The sequence below is a fragment of the Xyrauchen texanus genome, chromosome 22, assembly GCF_025860055.1.
Source record: "Xyrauchen texanus isolate HMW12.3.18 chromosome 22, RBS_HiC_50CHRs, whole genome shotgun sequence".
In the NCBI taxonomy this organism is placed as follows: Eukaryota; Metazoa; Chordata; class Actinopteri; order Cypriniformes; family Catostomidae; genus Xyrauchen; species Xyrauchen texanus.
Window position 1 is genome coordinate 18,427,588 of NC_068297.1, and position 17,799 is coordinate 18,445,386.

At 37.9% G+C, this 17,799-nt stretch overlaps 1 protein-coding gene across 1 annotated transcript in view; it reads right to left on the reverse strand.

Moving 5' to 3' along the window:
* Window positions 1-212: 212 nt before the first annotated feature.
* The window catches only part of msrab (methionine sulfoxide reductase Ab), a 44,527-nt gene continuing 26,940 nt past the window's right edge, over window positions 213-17,799 (reverse strand). The window contains exons 5-6 of the mRNA XM_052153604.1: window positions 13,430-13,536; window positions 213-1,060 (exon numbers count right to left, since the gene is read on the reverse strand). Of these exons, the coding sequence (XP_052009564.1) occupies window positions 887-1,060; window positions 13,430-13,536 (281 nt within the window). The 3' untranslated portion in view covers window positions 213-886. The remainder of the gene's footprint in view (window positions 1,061-13,429; window positions 13,537-17,799) is intronic.

The following is a 17,799-nucleotide window of genomic DNA, read 5'->3' on the forward strand; positions in this document are numbered from 1 at the left end:
CAAGAATTCTGCAGAACTACATGTCCATAGAGAACAAAGAGAATGGTCAGAGCACAGGGGCTGCCACACAGCAGATCCTCTAGTGCAGACAGAGAAGGATTTTGCTTGAGGAAATAGCACCGGCAGAAGGCATTAGTACAGCATCCCATTCTGCAGACTGCAAGTTTTAGAGATTCAACAACGACCACACAAGTACTGACTCATCCGGTCAAAAAATACACTCACTGAAGTGTCTTACTTTAATAAATGCAACACAAGTACTCTCAGCTATGTATAATAATTCACATGGATTACAAAATGTTTTTATTGCTTCAAAGGGAAACAAGAGAGACACAAACGGGCCATTTTCAGAATCATACTACTCTATTTGGCTGCCTGCAGTATGTACGCTGAGCACAGTATGCAAATATTCTGTATATACAGCATGACCAGGTGACCTACTTAGTAGTACATTTGCAGTATACACCCAAAGCACACTGCATGTGCGTATGCCACAATACAATGAACTTGACTTAACCCTTCATTTCATGTAATGAATAAAAAAGCTATAATTTTTTGCCTCTTTTAATTATTTGATCAGAATGACAGGAGTTTAGAAATTTTTACACAAAACTGGAAAAACAAAGCAATCTTTTTTACTGAGATAACTAGATGCCAATCGCTGAATTAAACAAAAAACACATCTTAACACAATAATGTAGCATACTACTGTTTGAAACATTTCTCATTCTCGTATAACGCATGCTACTTTTTAAAAGGTTGACAGAACAAGGAGTATAATACACATTATGCAGAAAGCTCTAAGCTAGTATTCCATTCTAAACATAGCAACAGACATCTCTTCTCTATTTTAAAACAGCAGACAATCATGTCTGCATGTCCTGAGTCAGAGTTCATTTTTCTCTCCCCCAATAGAGCAGGTGACACCGGTGCCCTTTAACCCACAGTATCCTTTAGGCACCTTGTGCAGGTACTGCTGATGATAATCTTCAGCATAGTAAAAACCTGTGTGCTCTCGGACCTCTGTTGTGATCGCACCAAGACCTTTCTTAGTCAGGGCCTGACAGAGAAACAGAAGAATACACACAACATTTTTTCAAAAGGGATAAATTCAATCATTATCTAGGGAGAAGCAACTCATTTTTGAACTAAAGCAAACATTTCCTTCTGTCTTTGATGTTAAAGCCAGACAAAATGTCCAAAACTCCTTAGAAGAGACATGAATTAATTTCTGTCTCCCTCTAGGGGCCACATCCCAAAACTCCAACAGCGGAAAATAATATTGGAAGTACTAGTGCAAACAGTAATATGAACATCAAACACAGTATATCAGACGTTCACATGTGCACTTGAGGGAGATGTGCTCCTTAGCAAAGAAGTAAAAAGAGAGAGAGAGGGGAACATTGTTTTGACTATAGTCGAAAAGAGCTTTGTCATACTGTGCACGTTATACAGTCATGTTTTTACACCAAATACAGGTGAAACTCGAAAAATTAGAATATCGTGCAAAAGTTCATTAATTTCAGTAATTCAACTTAAAAGGTGAAACTAATATATTATATAGACTCATTACAAGCAAAGTAAGACATTTCAAGCCTTTATTTGATATAATTTTGATGATTATGGCTTACAGCTTATGAAAACCCCAAATTCAGAATCTTAGAAAATTAGAATATTACCTGAAATCAATAAAAAAAAAAAAAAGGATTTTAAATACAGAAATGTCGGCTCTCTGAAAAGTATAATCATGCATATGTACTCAGTACTTGGTTTGGGCCCCTTTTGCATTAATTACTGCCTCAATGCGGCGTGGCATGGATGCTATCAGCCTGTGGCACTGCTGAGGTGTTATGGAAGACCAAGATGCTTCAATAGCGGCCTTCAGCTCTTCTGCATTGTTTGGTCACATGTCTCTCATCTTTCTCTTGGCAATGCCCCATAGATTCTCTATGGGGTTCAGGTCAGGCGAGTTTGCTGGCCAATCAAGCACAGTAATACCAAGGTCATTGAACCAGGTTTTGGTACTTTTGGCAGTGTGGGCAGGTGCCAAGTCCTGCTGGAAAATGAAGTCAGCATCTCCATAAAGCTTGTCTGCTGAAGGAAGCATGAAGTGCTCTAAAATGTCCCGGTAGACGGCTGTGTTGACTCTGGACTTAATAAAGCACAGTGGACCAACACCAGCCGATGACATGGCTCCCCAAACCAACACAGACTGTGGAAACTTCACACTGGACTTCAAGCATCTTGGATTGTGTGCCTCTCCATTCTTCCTCCAGACACTGGGACCTTGGTTTCCAAATGAGATGCAAAATTTGCTCTCATCAGAAAAGAGGACTTTGGACCACTGAGCAACAGACCAGTTCTTTTTTTCTTTAGCCCAGGTAAGACGCTTCTGACGTTGTTTGTTGTTCAGGAGCGGCTTGACAAGAGGAATACGACATTTGAAGCCCATGTCCACTCCTTGTGAAGCTCCCCCACACATTTGAATGGCCTTTTCCTGACAATCCTCTCCAGGCTACGGTCATCCCTGCTGCTTGTGCAACTTTTTCTTGCACACTTTTCCCTTCCACTTAACTTTCTATTAATGTGCTTTGATACAGCACTTTGAGAACATCCAACTTCTTTTGCAATTACCTTTTGAGGCTTTCCCTCCTTGTGGAGGGTGTCAATGATGGTTTTCTGCACAACTGTCAGGTCAGCAGTCTTCCCCATGATTGTGAATTCAACTGAACCAGACTGAGAGACCATTTAAAGGCTCAGGAACCCTTTGTAGGTGTTTTGGATTAATTAGCTGATTAGAGTGTGACACTTTGAGCCTACAATACTGAACCTTTTCACAATATTCTAATTTTCTGAGATTCTGAATTTGGGGTTTTCATAAGCTGTAAGCCATAATCATCAAAATTATATCAAATAAAGGCTTGAAATATCTTACTTTGCTTGTAATGAGTCTATATATATATTAGTTTCACCTTTTAAGTTGAATTACTGAAATTAATGAACTTTTGCACGATATTCTAATTTTTCGAGTTTCACCTGTATGCTTAATAAACCAGCAACGTGTGTGGCCATGTAAACGCATTAAACGTGTTGGTTTAACGGGGTATTGTCATAAACGGTCAAGAAATATTTTTGCACACTACCCCGTATTTAATGTTGCACAGAAAAACCGTTATCGCTTAATTTGTGGTTGTTATCAACATATTTGTATGCCTAGAAACGCACATAGTTTATAATTGCATGTAGTTTCACACTCCGGCCAATAGGTGGTGACAGAAGTCTGCAGAATTCAGTCTGCTATGGCTGTCAAAAATAAAAGGCTGCACCTCAAGATTGTAGCTAAACAGCAGCCTGAACATTAATAAAAAAAAAAGATACCTATAGAAGAACCAATATTTCCCATCATTTTTGTACCTAAAATACATTCACTGGTAAATTAAATTAATATATTTAGAAGGCAACAAAGGTGAGAATGATTTGTGACAGACTTTAACATATCTGAAATTTTTTATTGTACATTTAGATACATTTATTTAAAACGGTCGTGGGTAAACTTGGTAAACACATAAAATTAAGCCAACTCAAAATGAGGACTGTAGAACAAATAAGTTAAAAAGAGACTTATAACCATTTATGAGTGCAAATAATTTATAATAGTGTAGAAGGATGGGAATGTGTACTGCATTTCAGAAAATTAATATATGTGTGAGGATTTGGTGTCAGAAAGATGGCAGTCAAAGCTCAGTGGTCTGTCTCTCTCCGGTGAAGGAAAATATTTCTGTGGACAGTCAAGCAAAGACAGACTGAAAGAGTGGGAAAGGAGAGAGAGATTACATAAGCATTTGCATATATTAATATGTTTCATAGGACTCTGATGACTCAACTAGTGGTACTAAGTAAGTGCTCATGCATCCTCTCTCTCTCTCTCTCTCGCACACTCACTCACATTGGTGTGGCTATCCTAATGACTTCTATACTGTACGAACTATAGATTCCATGCCCAACCCTCACAAAAAACATTCTGCATTTTTACATTGTCATAAAAACATGGATTAGTATGTTTTTTTAAGCTATTTGAATTATGGGGACACTAGAAGAGCCCTCTTAAACCACATTTATAGCATAATACCCTTGTAATTACCAGTTTGTTACCTAAAAAAATTTCCTCATAAACCACCCAAACCCGCCCACACACACACTCTCTCTCTTCTTATTTCCACTGTATTTACTGCTTTCACTAACAGAAGTCAACCACAATTCCCTTCATTTTCACATCAGCTTTAATTTCTTTTATATTTCCCTGTGGGTCTCTGTGGGAGTAAATTCACCTTATGTATTAGAACAAACACATCCTACAAGCAAACATGCACAATAACACTCACAGACCTTATGGATGTTGCAGCTGTAACAGCTTGTCCTACTTTTAACACTGCAACATAAATAATAAATATTAATGTAGCTCTTTCTATGAAGTAAAAAGCTATACAGCAAAATTCCTGCACGAGCAAACTAGGGTAGGTCATAACTGCTGAATATTGCTGCTTGTATAGTTTCTCTTTGCTAAAAGCTATTACATCATACACCAGTCAAGGAACAGCAGTTACAGTTGAAGTCAGAATTTTACATACACCTTTCCCAAATACATTTAAACTCAGTTTTTCACAATTCCTGACATTTAATCGTAGAAAACATTCCCTGTCTCAGGTCAGTTAGGATCACTATATTTTTAGAATGCGAAATGTCAGAATAATAGTAGAGAGAATTAATTATTTTATATTATATTTATTTCTTCATCACATTCCCAGTGGGTCAGAAGTTTATATATACTTTGTTAGTATTTGGCAGCATTGCCTTTAAATTGCTTGATTTGGGTCAAACGTTTTGGGTAGCCATCCACAAGCTTCTCACATTAAGTTGCTGGAATTTTGTCCAATTCCTCCAGAGAGAACTGGTGTAACTGAGTCAGGTTTATAGGCCTCCTTGCTCGCACACGATTTTTCAGTTCTGGCCACACATTTTGTAGCGTATTGAGGTCGGGGCTTTGTAACTCCAATACCATGACTTTGTTTTCCTTAAGCCATTTTACCACAACTTTGGAGGTATGCTTGGGGTCATTGTCCATTTGGAAGACCCATTTGCGACTAAGCTTTAACTTTCTGGCTGATGTCTTGAGATTTTGCTTCAATATATCCACATAATTTTCCTTCCTCATGATGCCATCTATTCTGTGAAGTGCACCAGTTCCTCCTGCAGCAAAGCACCCCACAACATGATGCTGCCACCCCCATGCTTCACAGTTGGTATGGTGTTCTTCGGCTTGCAAGACTCACCCTTTTCCCTCCAAACATAACAATGGTCATTATGGCCAAACCGTAAAAATGTTTCTTCATTAGACCAGAAGACAATTCTCCAAGATCTTTGTCCCCATGTGCACTTGCAAACTATAGTCTGGCTTTTTTATGCCAGTTTGGGAGCAGTAGTTCTTCCTTGCTGAGCAGCCTTTCAGGTTATGTTGATATAGGACTCATTTTACTGTGGATATAGATACAAGTTTATCTGTTTCCGCTAGCATCTTCACAAGGTCCTTTGCTGTTTTTCTGGGATTGATTTACACTTTTCACACCAAACTATATTCATCTCTAGGAGGCAGAATGCAGAATCCTTCCTGAGCAGTTTGATGGCTGCGTGGTCCCATGGTGGTTATTTCTTGTACAGATGAACGTGGTACCTTCAGGCATTTGGAAATTGCTCCCAAGGATGAACCAGACTTGTGAAGGTCCACGATTTGTTTTTCAGAGGTCTTTGCTGATTTCTTTTGATTCTCCCATGATGTCAAGCAAAGAGGCACTGAGTTTGAAGGTAGGCCTTAAAATACATCCACAGGTACACTAATTCACTACACCTCATATCAGAAACTAATTGGGTAATTGTTTAAAGGCTTGACATCATTTTCTGGAATTTTCCAAGCTGCTTAAAGGCACAGTAAACTGACCCACTGCAATTGTGATAGTCAATTAAAAGTGAAAATCTGTTTGTAAACAATTGTTGGAAAAATTACTTGTGTCATGCACAAAGTAGATGTCCTAAACGTCTTCCCAACACTATAGTTTGCTAATATTAAATCTGTAGAGTGGTTAAAAAAATGTGTTTTAATGACTTCAATCTAAGTGTATGTAAACTTCTGACTTCAACTGTATATTGACTGCCCTGTTGCACCATCTATGAAGCATGTGTATGTGTATACATTATATGTGTGAATATACACTGATCAGCCACAACATTAAAATCACCTGCCTTATAATGTGTAGATCTCCCTTGTGCCACCAAAACAGGGTTAACCCGCATCTCAGAATTCAGAGTAAATTCTAGAGACTGTTGTGTGTAGGGAGATCAGAAGTTACAGAAATACTCAAACCAGCCTGTCTGGCACCAACAATCATCCATGCGATTATCTAATCAGCCAATCGTGTGGCAACAGTGCAGTGCATAAAATCTTGCAGATACTGGTCAGGCGCTTCAGTTAATGTTCACATCAACCATCAGAATGAGGGAAACAAAAATCTGCTCTAAGAGATTTGGACCGTGGCATTGTTGGTGCCAGATGGGCTGGGTATTACTGTACCTGCCGAACTCCTGGGATTTTCACACACAACAGTCTCTAGAATTTACTCAGAATGGTGCAAAAAACAAAAAACATCCAGTGAGTGGCAGTTCTGTGGACCGAAATGCCTTGTTGTGGAGAGAGCTCAACAGAGAATGGCCAGACAAGTTTGAACTTACAAAGTCTATGGTAATTCAGATAACCTCTCTGTACAACTGTGGTGAGAAGAATATAATCTCAAGAGTGCTATTCTGAGACGCGGGTTGGCACAGTTTTGGTGGCACGAGGGGGACCTACACAATATAAGGCAGGTGGTTTTAATGTTGTGGCGGATCGGTGTATAGTATTTGTACAGAATACATTTAAAGTATATGTGTGTGATTCACTTTAGGCTAAAAATACAAGTGCATATTGTAACAACTGTACACTGTGTAAAGGCCAAGGCTGCTCTTTGCTTGAGTGGTCTGCATTTATGCATGTCTTCATGTATGTTTTGTGTGTATGGATAACTGTCTGTGCTAGAGAGTGTATGTGTGTGTTTGTATGCATGTGAGATACAGTCAGGGATCCATTTTGTCGTTCTTGGCTTTCCCTGCATTTTGTGAGAGGGAACAGGCAGCAGTGGAGGGTCATGTGACCCCAGATCAAAGTGTGAGAGTATGAGCGTCTATGTGTTTGAGATTACACCCTTCATGACAGTGAGCTGAGAAAGAGATTTTGGTTTTAGATGGAGCGTTTTTGGGAAGCTGAACTGGATAACACTCCCCATTTTAGAAGAAAATCCAGTCACATGATTTTCTTCAATGGGAATTTAGAATTTATGATCATTACACAGTAATTTTTATGGCAATAAACATTTTACTGTGATTAGAGCATATCAGTTTCCCTGGTTCTTAAAGGGGTCATATAATGCCATTTTTGTACAAGTTAATATGAATCTTTAGCTGATTTCAGCACGCCGTTTCAGTGCATATGACTTTAAATGATAATGAGCTTTGGTCACCCCGCCCCTCCGTAAATATTAGCCACATTCATTGTGAAGCGTGCAAGCGATTTGCAAAGATTAATATAAAGGTTAATAAAACGTTACACTTACTTCTTCTGGAGGTGCAGAGGGAATATAAATAGTTGGTACCGAATCTTTTTTTCAGCAGCAGCTTCTTAGCAAAACCAGCTTTATACTGACCCTCATTTATAAAGCAGTCTGGTGAAAAATGATTTGGGCAAACATGAACGCATTGACATTGCTCGTGGGGAATATTCCCATCGTAAACAAAACTCAGCCACTGCGTCTTCAGCGGTTCAGATTTAGGAACATCAAAATGACTGCTGTGTTCGTTATTACACCGAAGAACAAACACCACAATCGCTTAGGCATCAACAATGATGACGGACTATGATTGACAGCTCGCTCACGAGCGAGGGCGGGTCTGTGTTGAAACACTGCTGTCAATGAACAATCCTGGGAGGGGCGTCCGACCGTGTGACGTCACACGGTCGAACGGCTCGATTTGAGGCAGGGGAAAATATATAAGGAGATTAAAACAAAAACACTGGATGGATTTTTATCATTAATAGGATGGTTGTGTACAGGCACAGCCAACACACATTTCAGTACAATCAACTTGAAAGTGCATGTACCATTATATGACCCCTTTAAAGTCCATGTGAAACCAATTGCAACCCTATTTATTTCCGTAATATGACATACTGTATTTCCAAATGCAATAGGATATTTAACAAGAAAATTTTTTGTGAGCAATTTTACATTTACATTTTATTCATTTTGTAGATGCTTTTATCCAAAGTGACTCGAACATTCTGTGCATTCAAGGTATACATTGTATCAGGTTGAGTGTTCCCTGTAAATCAAACTCATGATCTTGATGTTAATCTGTAATTACATTTATACTAGTAAAAACTTTAGTTCCTGATTTAAAAATAACATCATTACTCACAGATATTGCCATTCCTTATATCATAAACTAGTAAAAACATAATCCTTGATGTCTGAAAGTGCATTTTTAACTAGTAGAATTTCAGTAATCTTTCATTCCTTGCTCTTTGAAACACAACAGAACAGATATCTATAATTAATCTTTTACAAGCTGAAATTCAAATTTCACAAATCAGTGATGCACGTTACTAGTAAGTGATAATTTTTTTAAATGAATAATTACATTGTTACAATTGTAAATGTCTATTCCTGATAACAAATGAATTAAAACTAAAAATAATAATAAATATATTTCTACAAATAATTCATATCCTGCCTGTGATTAAATGTTAAAAGTGCTTGCAATGGTAAGTTATTACATTTTGATGAAAGATTATAAAGACAAATAATTCAATAATTTGGACAAATGTGCACCGTACATTAGCAATGACTGGTACACAACAATACCAGGAATTAAAGGTGCATTTTTTTTCAAAGGTGTATTTTTTTCCTCATTAAACATGCTTTACACATTAAGAAATGAATAGAATAAAAAAACTTTTAAATCATGTACAGTAGCCTAATAAAAGCTGTTTTATTTTATTTTAAATGAAGCTGGGCTTCGAGTAAGAATAATATCTTACTACAAATAGCAAGTTTTTACAACGGCATCGGTAACAGAGAACTTTTGCTTTGGTGAGATGCCGTATCCAAGCTTCTAGTTTTCAATAAGTCCAAGACGACTGCCATATCAGCCAGCACAACATAAACAAAAACTTAGAGTACACCTTTGAAAAAGTAAATAAGGTTAATTTTGATTTAAAAGTTTATTTTAATCCCATTGGTGCATTGTTTTTGCTTAAGAAACCCATCTCTCCACAGTCTCCAATCTAGGCCAGGAAGACATCATTCTCAACTTTCCAAAACAAAAATATAAAATAGAATTTTGATGTCTGCAGCATAACTCAAGCAGATAAACAAAGAAAATTCAAATCCCCAAAATAACTTTTTCAGAATGTGCTTGACTGCAGCAGGATTGTACCTCCACTCTATCTTTGTGTCTCGCTTCCTTTCACTTCTGAATACAAACTCTTTGATGTTCTGCAAATTTCTAAATTTTATTAGAGCGCCCCTCTCTTCCTCAGCCACAGCGGTTAAACGAGTGTCTCTTCCTCTACCGCTCCTCCATCTCTTTCTCCCTGGCTGCAATCACTGATGGTGTGTGACTCTCAATGGGCACTAATAATTTATTTCCTGTGTGTGCCTGATTTATCACCTGAAGTTGACCTGATCTAAGTGTCCTCAAAAACGCTTTATCAATCTCTCCACACTCATCACTCCTGTCTTTCATTTTCTGTTTCCCTCTTCAAATTCTCAATGTCCGCTGTGACAATCAGCTGAGCGCTTCCATTGTATGGCACACACAAACTGCACGCACGCACACACAATGCTTAATATTTTAGCATGTCTCTGGGCTAGCATGTTTAATCTCATCACTGCTGCTTATGTAAACGAGCTGTTCTTCGAAACTACTTCAGAGCTGCTCTGTTGCTGCCCTTAGCAAAGGATGAGGAGAATGGGAAGAAAGAAAGAGGGAAAGCTGGATTCTAAAAGATTTGAAAGACAGAATCAGTGCCGTGCCACAGCGGGCTGTTCTACTGTCCAGCCACAATACAGAAAAACAACACAAAAACAATTTCAACAGCAGTTGGTCCAGATCTGAAGGATTGGGTTTCTCCTCTATCCTTTTCTCTTTCATTTTCTTTCTTGTTCTCTCTTCTTTTTTTCAGGCACTATGGCCTTAAAATCCACTAAAAATGTGATTTTTTTGCATATCAAGATTGTATCCAGGTGAGTTTTTGATAGTCTGGACAGCAAAAAATCATTTCCAAATCTGATTCAAACCAAATCAGGTGGTGGTTTCAAATGCGATTGAAATCGGATTTTTTCAGATGCGTCTCAGTCTGGACACTCTGGCTGCTCAATTCGGATTTCAAATGGTCTTTTGCGTCAATCTTAACATGACGCAATGATGACATCAAAAATCGGTGACTGCAGCACGGTATCTCACAATACGTACCAGTCTCCTCCATCGCTGAGATTTTCTTGTGCAATGGAGGAGTTCTGCACCGCGACTGGACAGGGCACTTATTTGGAGAGCGAGATGATGCACATCCATTTTTCCCACAACTGTTTTGAAAGCATCGTCACCAAAGCAACCCATGCAGATAGGTTGGTTATGTCTGAATGCACAAATCTGATTTGATCACTTGCAATAAATAGTGTGGACAGTCTGCCTGAAAATAAAAATAAAAAAAAGAAAGATCTGATTTGAGAAAACAATCTGATTTGCCTGCAGTCTGAACATAGCCTAAGAGGGGCTAGCTCATCCAAGAGCTTAGTTAGGCCTGTATTGATGAGCACTTGTGTACATTGGATAGGCTGAAAAAAGGGGCTTAAGGTGTTAACATGCAACAAGAAAACGTGTTAATGGGTAAAAATCTGTGTACCAATCGGTGACCTTACCCTGATAAAGGAAAGACGTTTAAGACACTTGTCCTTACACATAGTCAGCTTATTAAGCATTATCGGTGTAAGATACTACATGTACACATGCTCAATGCTAACAAACATTGTGTAAACTACAGTTTTTTTGTTTTTTTTTTAAAGAAAATATGAAAGGTACACACCCATGCAGAATTTGCCAACAAAATGCTAGGGCGTTATGGGTGGTTGCAAGGATGTAGCCATGCTTTTGCTAGGGGATGTTCTGGATGGTTGCTAGCTAACCAAAGGGATAGTTCATCCAAAAACGAACACTCGGTCATCATTTACTCACCCTCATGTTGTGTCAAACCCATATGACTTCCAATAATAGCACAAATTGACACCATAACAGATCTCTTACACTCTTGTCGGAGGAGGAAGTGGGAGCCAGGTGAACAATCCAAATGTAAATCTCTTTTAATCTCCCAGCTGATTTGAGAAAATTCCCCTCCCCAGGTGTCCATCCTTGCAGCTCGGCCACACCCTGCTTGCCACAGAGATGTTGCCTAAGCCATCATTCACTCTCATTGTACAGAGAAAAGATGGAAGGAGAATGAGTAAATTATGTAATTTTCATTTTGTTTAGTGAACCATCCCTTTAAGTATGAGCAAAGGTTATAGTGAAGCTTGCCTTTGTAAACACCACTAATAATAACGAAAATCTGCTTTAAAATTAAAAAATTTCCAGCATATCTATCTTTTTTTTCTTCAAAATGTTTATGATATAACCCAATATGAGGGTTGAGCAGTTTTGACTACAATATTACATCAACATTTTTAGTTAAATCAGGTCAACTCAATATGGACTTCTTTCTCTCTCAATGCAATCTCCAACATGCAGTCTGTGGGGTGCCAATCCCTGTGTACATTTAAGCTTGTGGGGTCACTAGGGCCGTCAACAGCATGTCAGTTTCGGTCCTCTGATTTGATTGCTTCCCTTTAACCACAGCTGCTTCCCGCAAGCATGACCCTTCACCCTATACACAAGGCCAAGGCGGGCTGCCCAACCTCCCTGTCAACATCACATTCCCCTCACCCCAAAATCACATCTAAACCTGCAAAGCATGACTGATGACCTGAGTAGCTAAGGGGCTACCCAAGCTCCTACATCTCAAAATAGAGAGCATCATCACACTGCTATTAGCCACCCAGTTATATAGGTCTAACTGTCCAGTCATCCAGATGAGCGGTGGTTATGAGCATCCACAAATGCATATTTCTGATAGGAGTGGGCGGCAGCAGAGAACCAGAGAGTGGCTAAGAATGGAGGAGAGAAAGATGGGATTGTTCCTTATTTAGCTTTATTTCTCATGAACACCAATTCCGACACATCATGCAGAGCTGTGTGTATTATGTGAAGGTGTTTCCTTATACTTTGGGGAAAAATATGTCCCCAGAAGTTTACTAAATCTGGCAAACTCTCCTTTTGGGATGTCACTAGATGGAATTGGTTTCTTATGCTAAAAAAAAAAAAAAGCAAAAAAAAGTGTTCTTTTAGCAGTAGACTTTGGCTGTTGTAATTACAGTATCAATAAATTAATTTAAAACAATAGATGTGTAGGGTTTTACGATATATGGTTATCATATACTTATGTGCCACGTCCACACTTATAAATACACTCTCATTTGAAAATTTGTTGATCTTGCTATGTGTACGCCTCTTATCCACACTGCAAAACTGTTTTCCCCCAAAGAAATAAAAAAGACTTTCAAAACTATTCTCTAGTACCGCATACTTTGGACAGCATAATGTTAGGAAACGGAAAAGAGTTTTCAACCAAAATATTTTAATGTGGACGTGGCTGTAGATAAATGTGTATGGTTTAATTAGCTATTGTTTTAGGAAAATATTATCCCCAGAATATAGCTTAATCTAAAAAATGTAATCCCTATTGGGACAGTAAGGGACATCTTGATTTGGAAAAATGATTTATACATAAATAAACGTAACGCCACGTCCACACTTATAAATACGCTTTCAGTTGAAAATGCATTGATTTTGCTAAGTTTATGCTTCTTATCCAAACTGCAATGGTGTATACCTCCAACAAAAACTGAGACTTTTCGAATCTCTAGAGTAGTACTACATATTTTGGACAGCATGATGTTAGGAAATGGAAAACGGTTTTAAACCAAATTTATTTTTGAGGTTGACTTGGCCTTCAATATATGTGTGTGGGGTTTAATTAGCATGCAATTAACAAATGTATCCCCAGAAGTGAGTTTAATCTGTATTTTTGTTAATACTTTGTATTGTTAATAGGCTTTATATAAAAACAACAGAAGTCTATGGGATTTCTGCTTTTAGATAACTAAGGAAACATGTGTGTTCAGAGATAGAGCACCTCCTGATATATGTTTTTGCTCCTCATGGCTAGCTCTTGCTGTTCTGCGCTGTATGTGTAGATGGCAGAACGATACTGTGTGCCATGGTCATTCCCCTGAGCCATTCCTGAAAAATACACACAGAAATTATTTTAAATAGATTCACAACGCAAACAAAAATGTCATACTCACACAATTATATAATTTTTCAAATGATATCTCCAACAATACTAGCAAGCTGCATCTAATTTGGCTGAGATGCAACAATATCAGATAAAAATAAAAAAAAAGTCAAAGTTTAATAACAATTTCATCTAAGAGTATATGACAACATTATTTTTATTTTTTACAGTATTCTCCTGTCATTTTCCTCCAAAGTGAATTGCTGGCTCTCTCTTTCCATCTTTCTCTCTGCAGTACTGGATGTTGGCCATCTTGCCATGAGCTCTATATGGCATGATGCCTTCTGTAGCTCCCTCTTCAAAGGCCAAAGCACTTCACTCTGATTGGCTGATCCACCAATGTTCCAAAGTGACAGCCCTAGACCTTCCCCCGACCCTGAGGCCTGTATGGTCATCACAGTGACTGAATACATCATACATGCAAACGAAACAGGAAATAAATTCTAGAAATGAAAATGAATCTTTTGGACAGAATTACATCTAGATTATTCCTATAAATCCATCCACTTTCATATGAAAGACATGAAGTATATCAGATCTATCCCTTATAAACTCTGTCCCCCTATGGGTCTCAATGATGAACCTGTGTTCAGTTTCATGATATAAGAAGAAGAGTGGTTGCTTTTTAGTTGTGATGGGTGATGGGCAATTTGTGATAATGGGATTTGTACATGCATAGAGTATTTGGATATCATTTTAAAATAAGGTTGTGTTGTGGACATTAGTAAATGCATTAGCTATCATGAACTAACAATAAACTGAACTGAATTAAACAGCTGTTATTAATCTAGGTTAATGATGATTTAAAAATATATAATTGTTAATGTATATGTTACATGTTAGTTCATGTAAGATTTGTAATAAACTGGTAAAAGACTACATGTTTGGTTGTCATCTTCTATACCATTAGCTGTGTAATGTAACTGAAATATCCAGTTGGCTAGTTTATATTTTAAATATTCCAGCAGATCAGAACAGTTTTTAAAATGCCAGGCCTTTGGCCAATACGTTGTGTGATATAATTTAAGATTCATAAACTATATGACAGTGCGTGGGACTTTTTGTACTCAAAATAGCAGAGAAAAAAAAAGAAACTGATGAGCACTCTGTGTTCCGCACCCAACAAAGCAGTGCCCTTTTTAACAGCCTCCATCACAGCACTTAGTTATTATTGATGAACCCCCTGTTCAAGCTGAATAAAACAGAGAATCTCTCCTCTGAACACACACTCGCAACACCACGCGCAATCCAAGAGCACATGATGGTGGCAGTGCACAAACAGGGTAAGAGAGCAGGTTCGGGAAGTATCTGACCCCATAAATGTCACCAGCGCTCTCTACCCCACAGGAAAACCACTTATCTTAATGAAGAGGTCAAGAAGAGTCACCTTTTGCTTTAAAAATAGAGAAGAAAAGATTTACCATGTGTACTTGTGAGTAAATAAGCTGTACATGTGCCAACATGCACGTGAGAGCATGCACACAAACAGGAGCATGTTGACTGATAACAATCCCTTTAGGCTGCTGTAACCAATCCAGACATTTGCACTATCAGCAGTTTGTCGCTCTCCTGGAGTGATGATGAGGATGGGGAGGAAAAGAGAGTTGGAAGGATGAATGAAAGAAAAAGATGACAAGCATACATTTATCAGTGTTCAAGTTTGTTGAACAGGGCTTGAGAATTTTAGTTCTCAGTGAACATTTTCATTTTTTTTTTTGCATTCTTCACAGGGATGAGAAATGTTCTCTATGATTATCTATCTATATCAGCATTTTTAAAGATGGGCTACTGTTGGTGGAACTCGCATAGTTTTTCATTAAATTCAACCCAAATCATTATCAAAGGACTTTAGATTATTTACTCTAGCCACTGCTGGATGATATAGTGTGTTTATGTATCATTCATATAGCTTACACAATGTATTTTCAGTTACAAGTATGTCTTTGGTTTGACAGCTTGAATGAAACCTCAAGGCTACACAGAGAAAATGCATTAAAAAGATTGCCATTTCAAATTGTTTTGCACACTTTGTACATTCTTTAAGTACAAAAACCTTCGTAACTTTAGTGTGTATGGTGAGTAGATTCACAACTTTAGACTGCCACCTGCACCACATGCTAAACAGTCTCTGATTGCATTGACACATCCTGTGTGTGATGCCTGTATGAATTAAAGGGATAGTTCACCCAAAAATGACAATTCTCTCATTATTTACTCCCCTTATGCAATCCCAAATGTCTTTAACTTTCTTTCTTCTGCAGATCACAAATTATGATTTTTAGAAGAATATATCAGCTGTGCAGGACCATACAATGCAAGTGAATGGGTGCCAAACGAATGATGCTCCAAAAAGCCCATAAAGGCATCATAAAAGTAATACATACGACTCCAGTGTTTTAATCCATATCTTCAGAAGTGACATTATAGATGCGGGTGAGAAACAGATCAATACTTATGTCCTTTTTTGCTAGAAATTCTTCTCCCTGCCCAGGAGGGGGTGGTATGTATGAAAAAGGTAAATCAACAAAACAGAAGAAGAATGTAGAAGTGAAAGTGGAGACTGACTGAGCAGGGAGGAGAATTTAGAGAATTGTGAGTGAATTTCTCACTCACAACTGCATATCAGTTCTGATTGATTTAAACACTGGAGTCATATGGATTACTTTTATGCGGAATTTTGGCACCCATTCACTTGCATTGTATGGAGATATTCTTCTAAAAATCTTCATTTGAGTTCAGCAAATGAATGAAAGTCATACACCTGGGATGGCATGATGGGGAGAAAATGAGAAAATTTTCATTTTTAGGTGGAATATTCCTTTAACTTGGAATGAACTGGAAAGCACACAATTTAGACTTCTAATTTAAATATTGGCTAATGTTAATATATCAATGCCTCAAAAACACATCAAGAAAATAATGTGCCGTTCATTAATCGATTTATCTATATTTTATAATATTCCTAACTGTAACTTGCTGTCATATTTGATTTGAGAGCTGGAGCAGAGCAGAAGATTTTCAGTCGATAGTGAATAAAACTTCAATTTGTTTATCACACAAAGCAATCATATGGCTTCAGAAGACTTGAAAAACAGTGCAAAAGTCACATGGACCACTATTATGGTGCTATAATTATGCTTTTGAGCTTGACAGTCCATGGACGATTTTTGTGTGGAAAAGATCTATGTGAAGATTTCTTTTAAATTCTTTTTGTGTTCAGCACATGGATTTTGAAGAACATTAGGGTGAGTAAATGTCAAAAAAAAATTTGGGTAAACTATTTCTTTAAGTTGAAACAACAACAGCGTTTTATGTTGTGAAATGTGTGGACTGACTGCAGTGGGGCGAAAAGCCTCAGAGACCTCTCTGCATCTTTCTGAAGCATAAGGTTCCCTGTCACACCACGTGTCAATCATGTGTCATGTTGACGGATCTCAGTCTGCTGGGTTTATCACTGTAGTCACTTACTCCATTGCTCTTGTTTCCATGGGCAGAGTTGGAGAAAATCACCACTCATAAGCACTGAGGAAGCTCAAACTCATGCATCGGAAAGGACACAAACTCATGTGCGTCAAGGGTTTTTATATATTTTAAAGAGTGTATTTGTCTATTGCGTGGTTGTTCACAAAATTGATAAGAGTATGTCCACATTTTGTGTGTGAGTAAAGTTAAATGTGTGATGCTTTATGTGTGTATGTGTGAGGGGTTATTCAGAGCAGCGCCCTGCAGGTACGGTGTAGCAGTGTGCGTGCGAGAGCAGCCAACTAAGAGGAATGGTGCAGAGCTGGGTCTATTTTTACACCTCTTATGTAACACACATCTACACACACATCAACACAACCTCTTTCTTGCAAACACACACAAATTCTAAACACTCTTTTCGAACAAATACGCACTTAAAATCTGTTGTGAACAGAATATGGTATGTACAGTATATGTATGCGTGTTATCTTTAATGCATACCTGCTACAGTATTGGACTGACATTTTGATTTTAGGTGGCGACCAATTCAGCACCCTCAAATGATGCTTCCTCTTTCTCATTTTTCTGGACCACAACATAATTACTTCAACAAACCCAGAACTGTCTATAATAACATAGTATTTCTAGACTGATTTTTAAGACAATATTTTGTGGCACTGATATATCTATAATTAAAACACAAGCAGAATAAATTTGTGTGTGCTGGTAAATCGTTAGTAAAATCA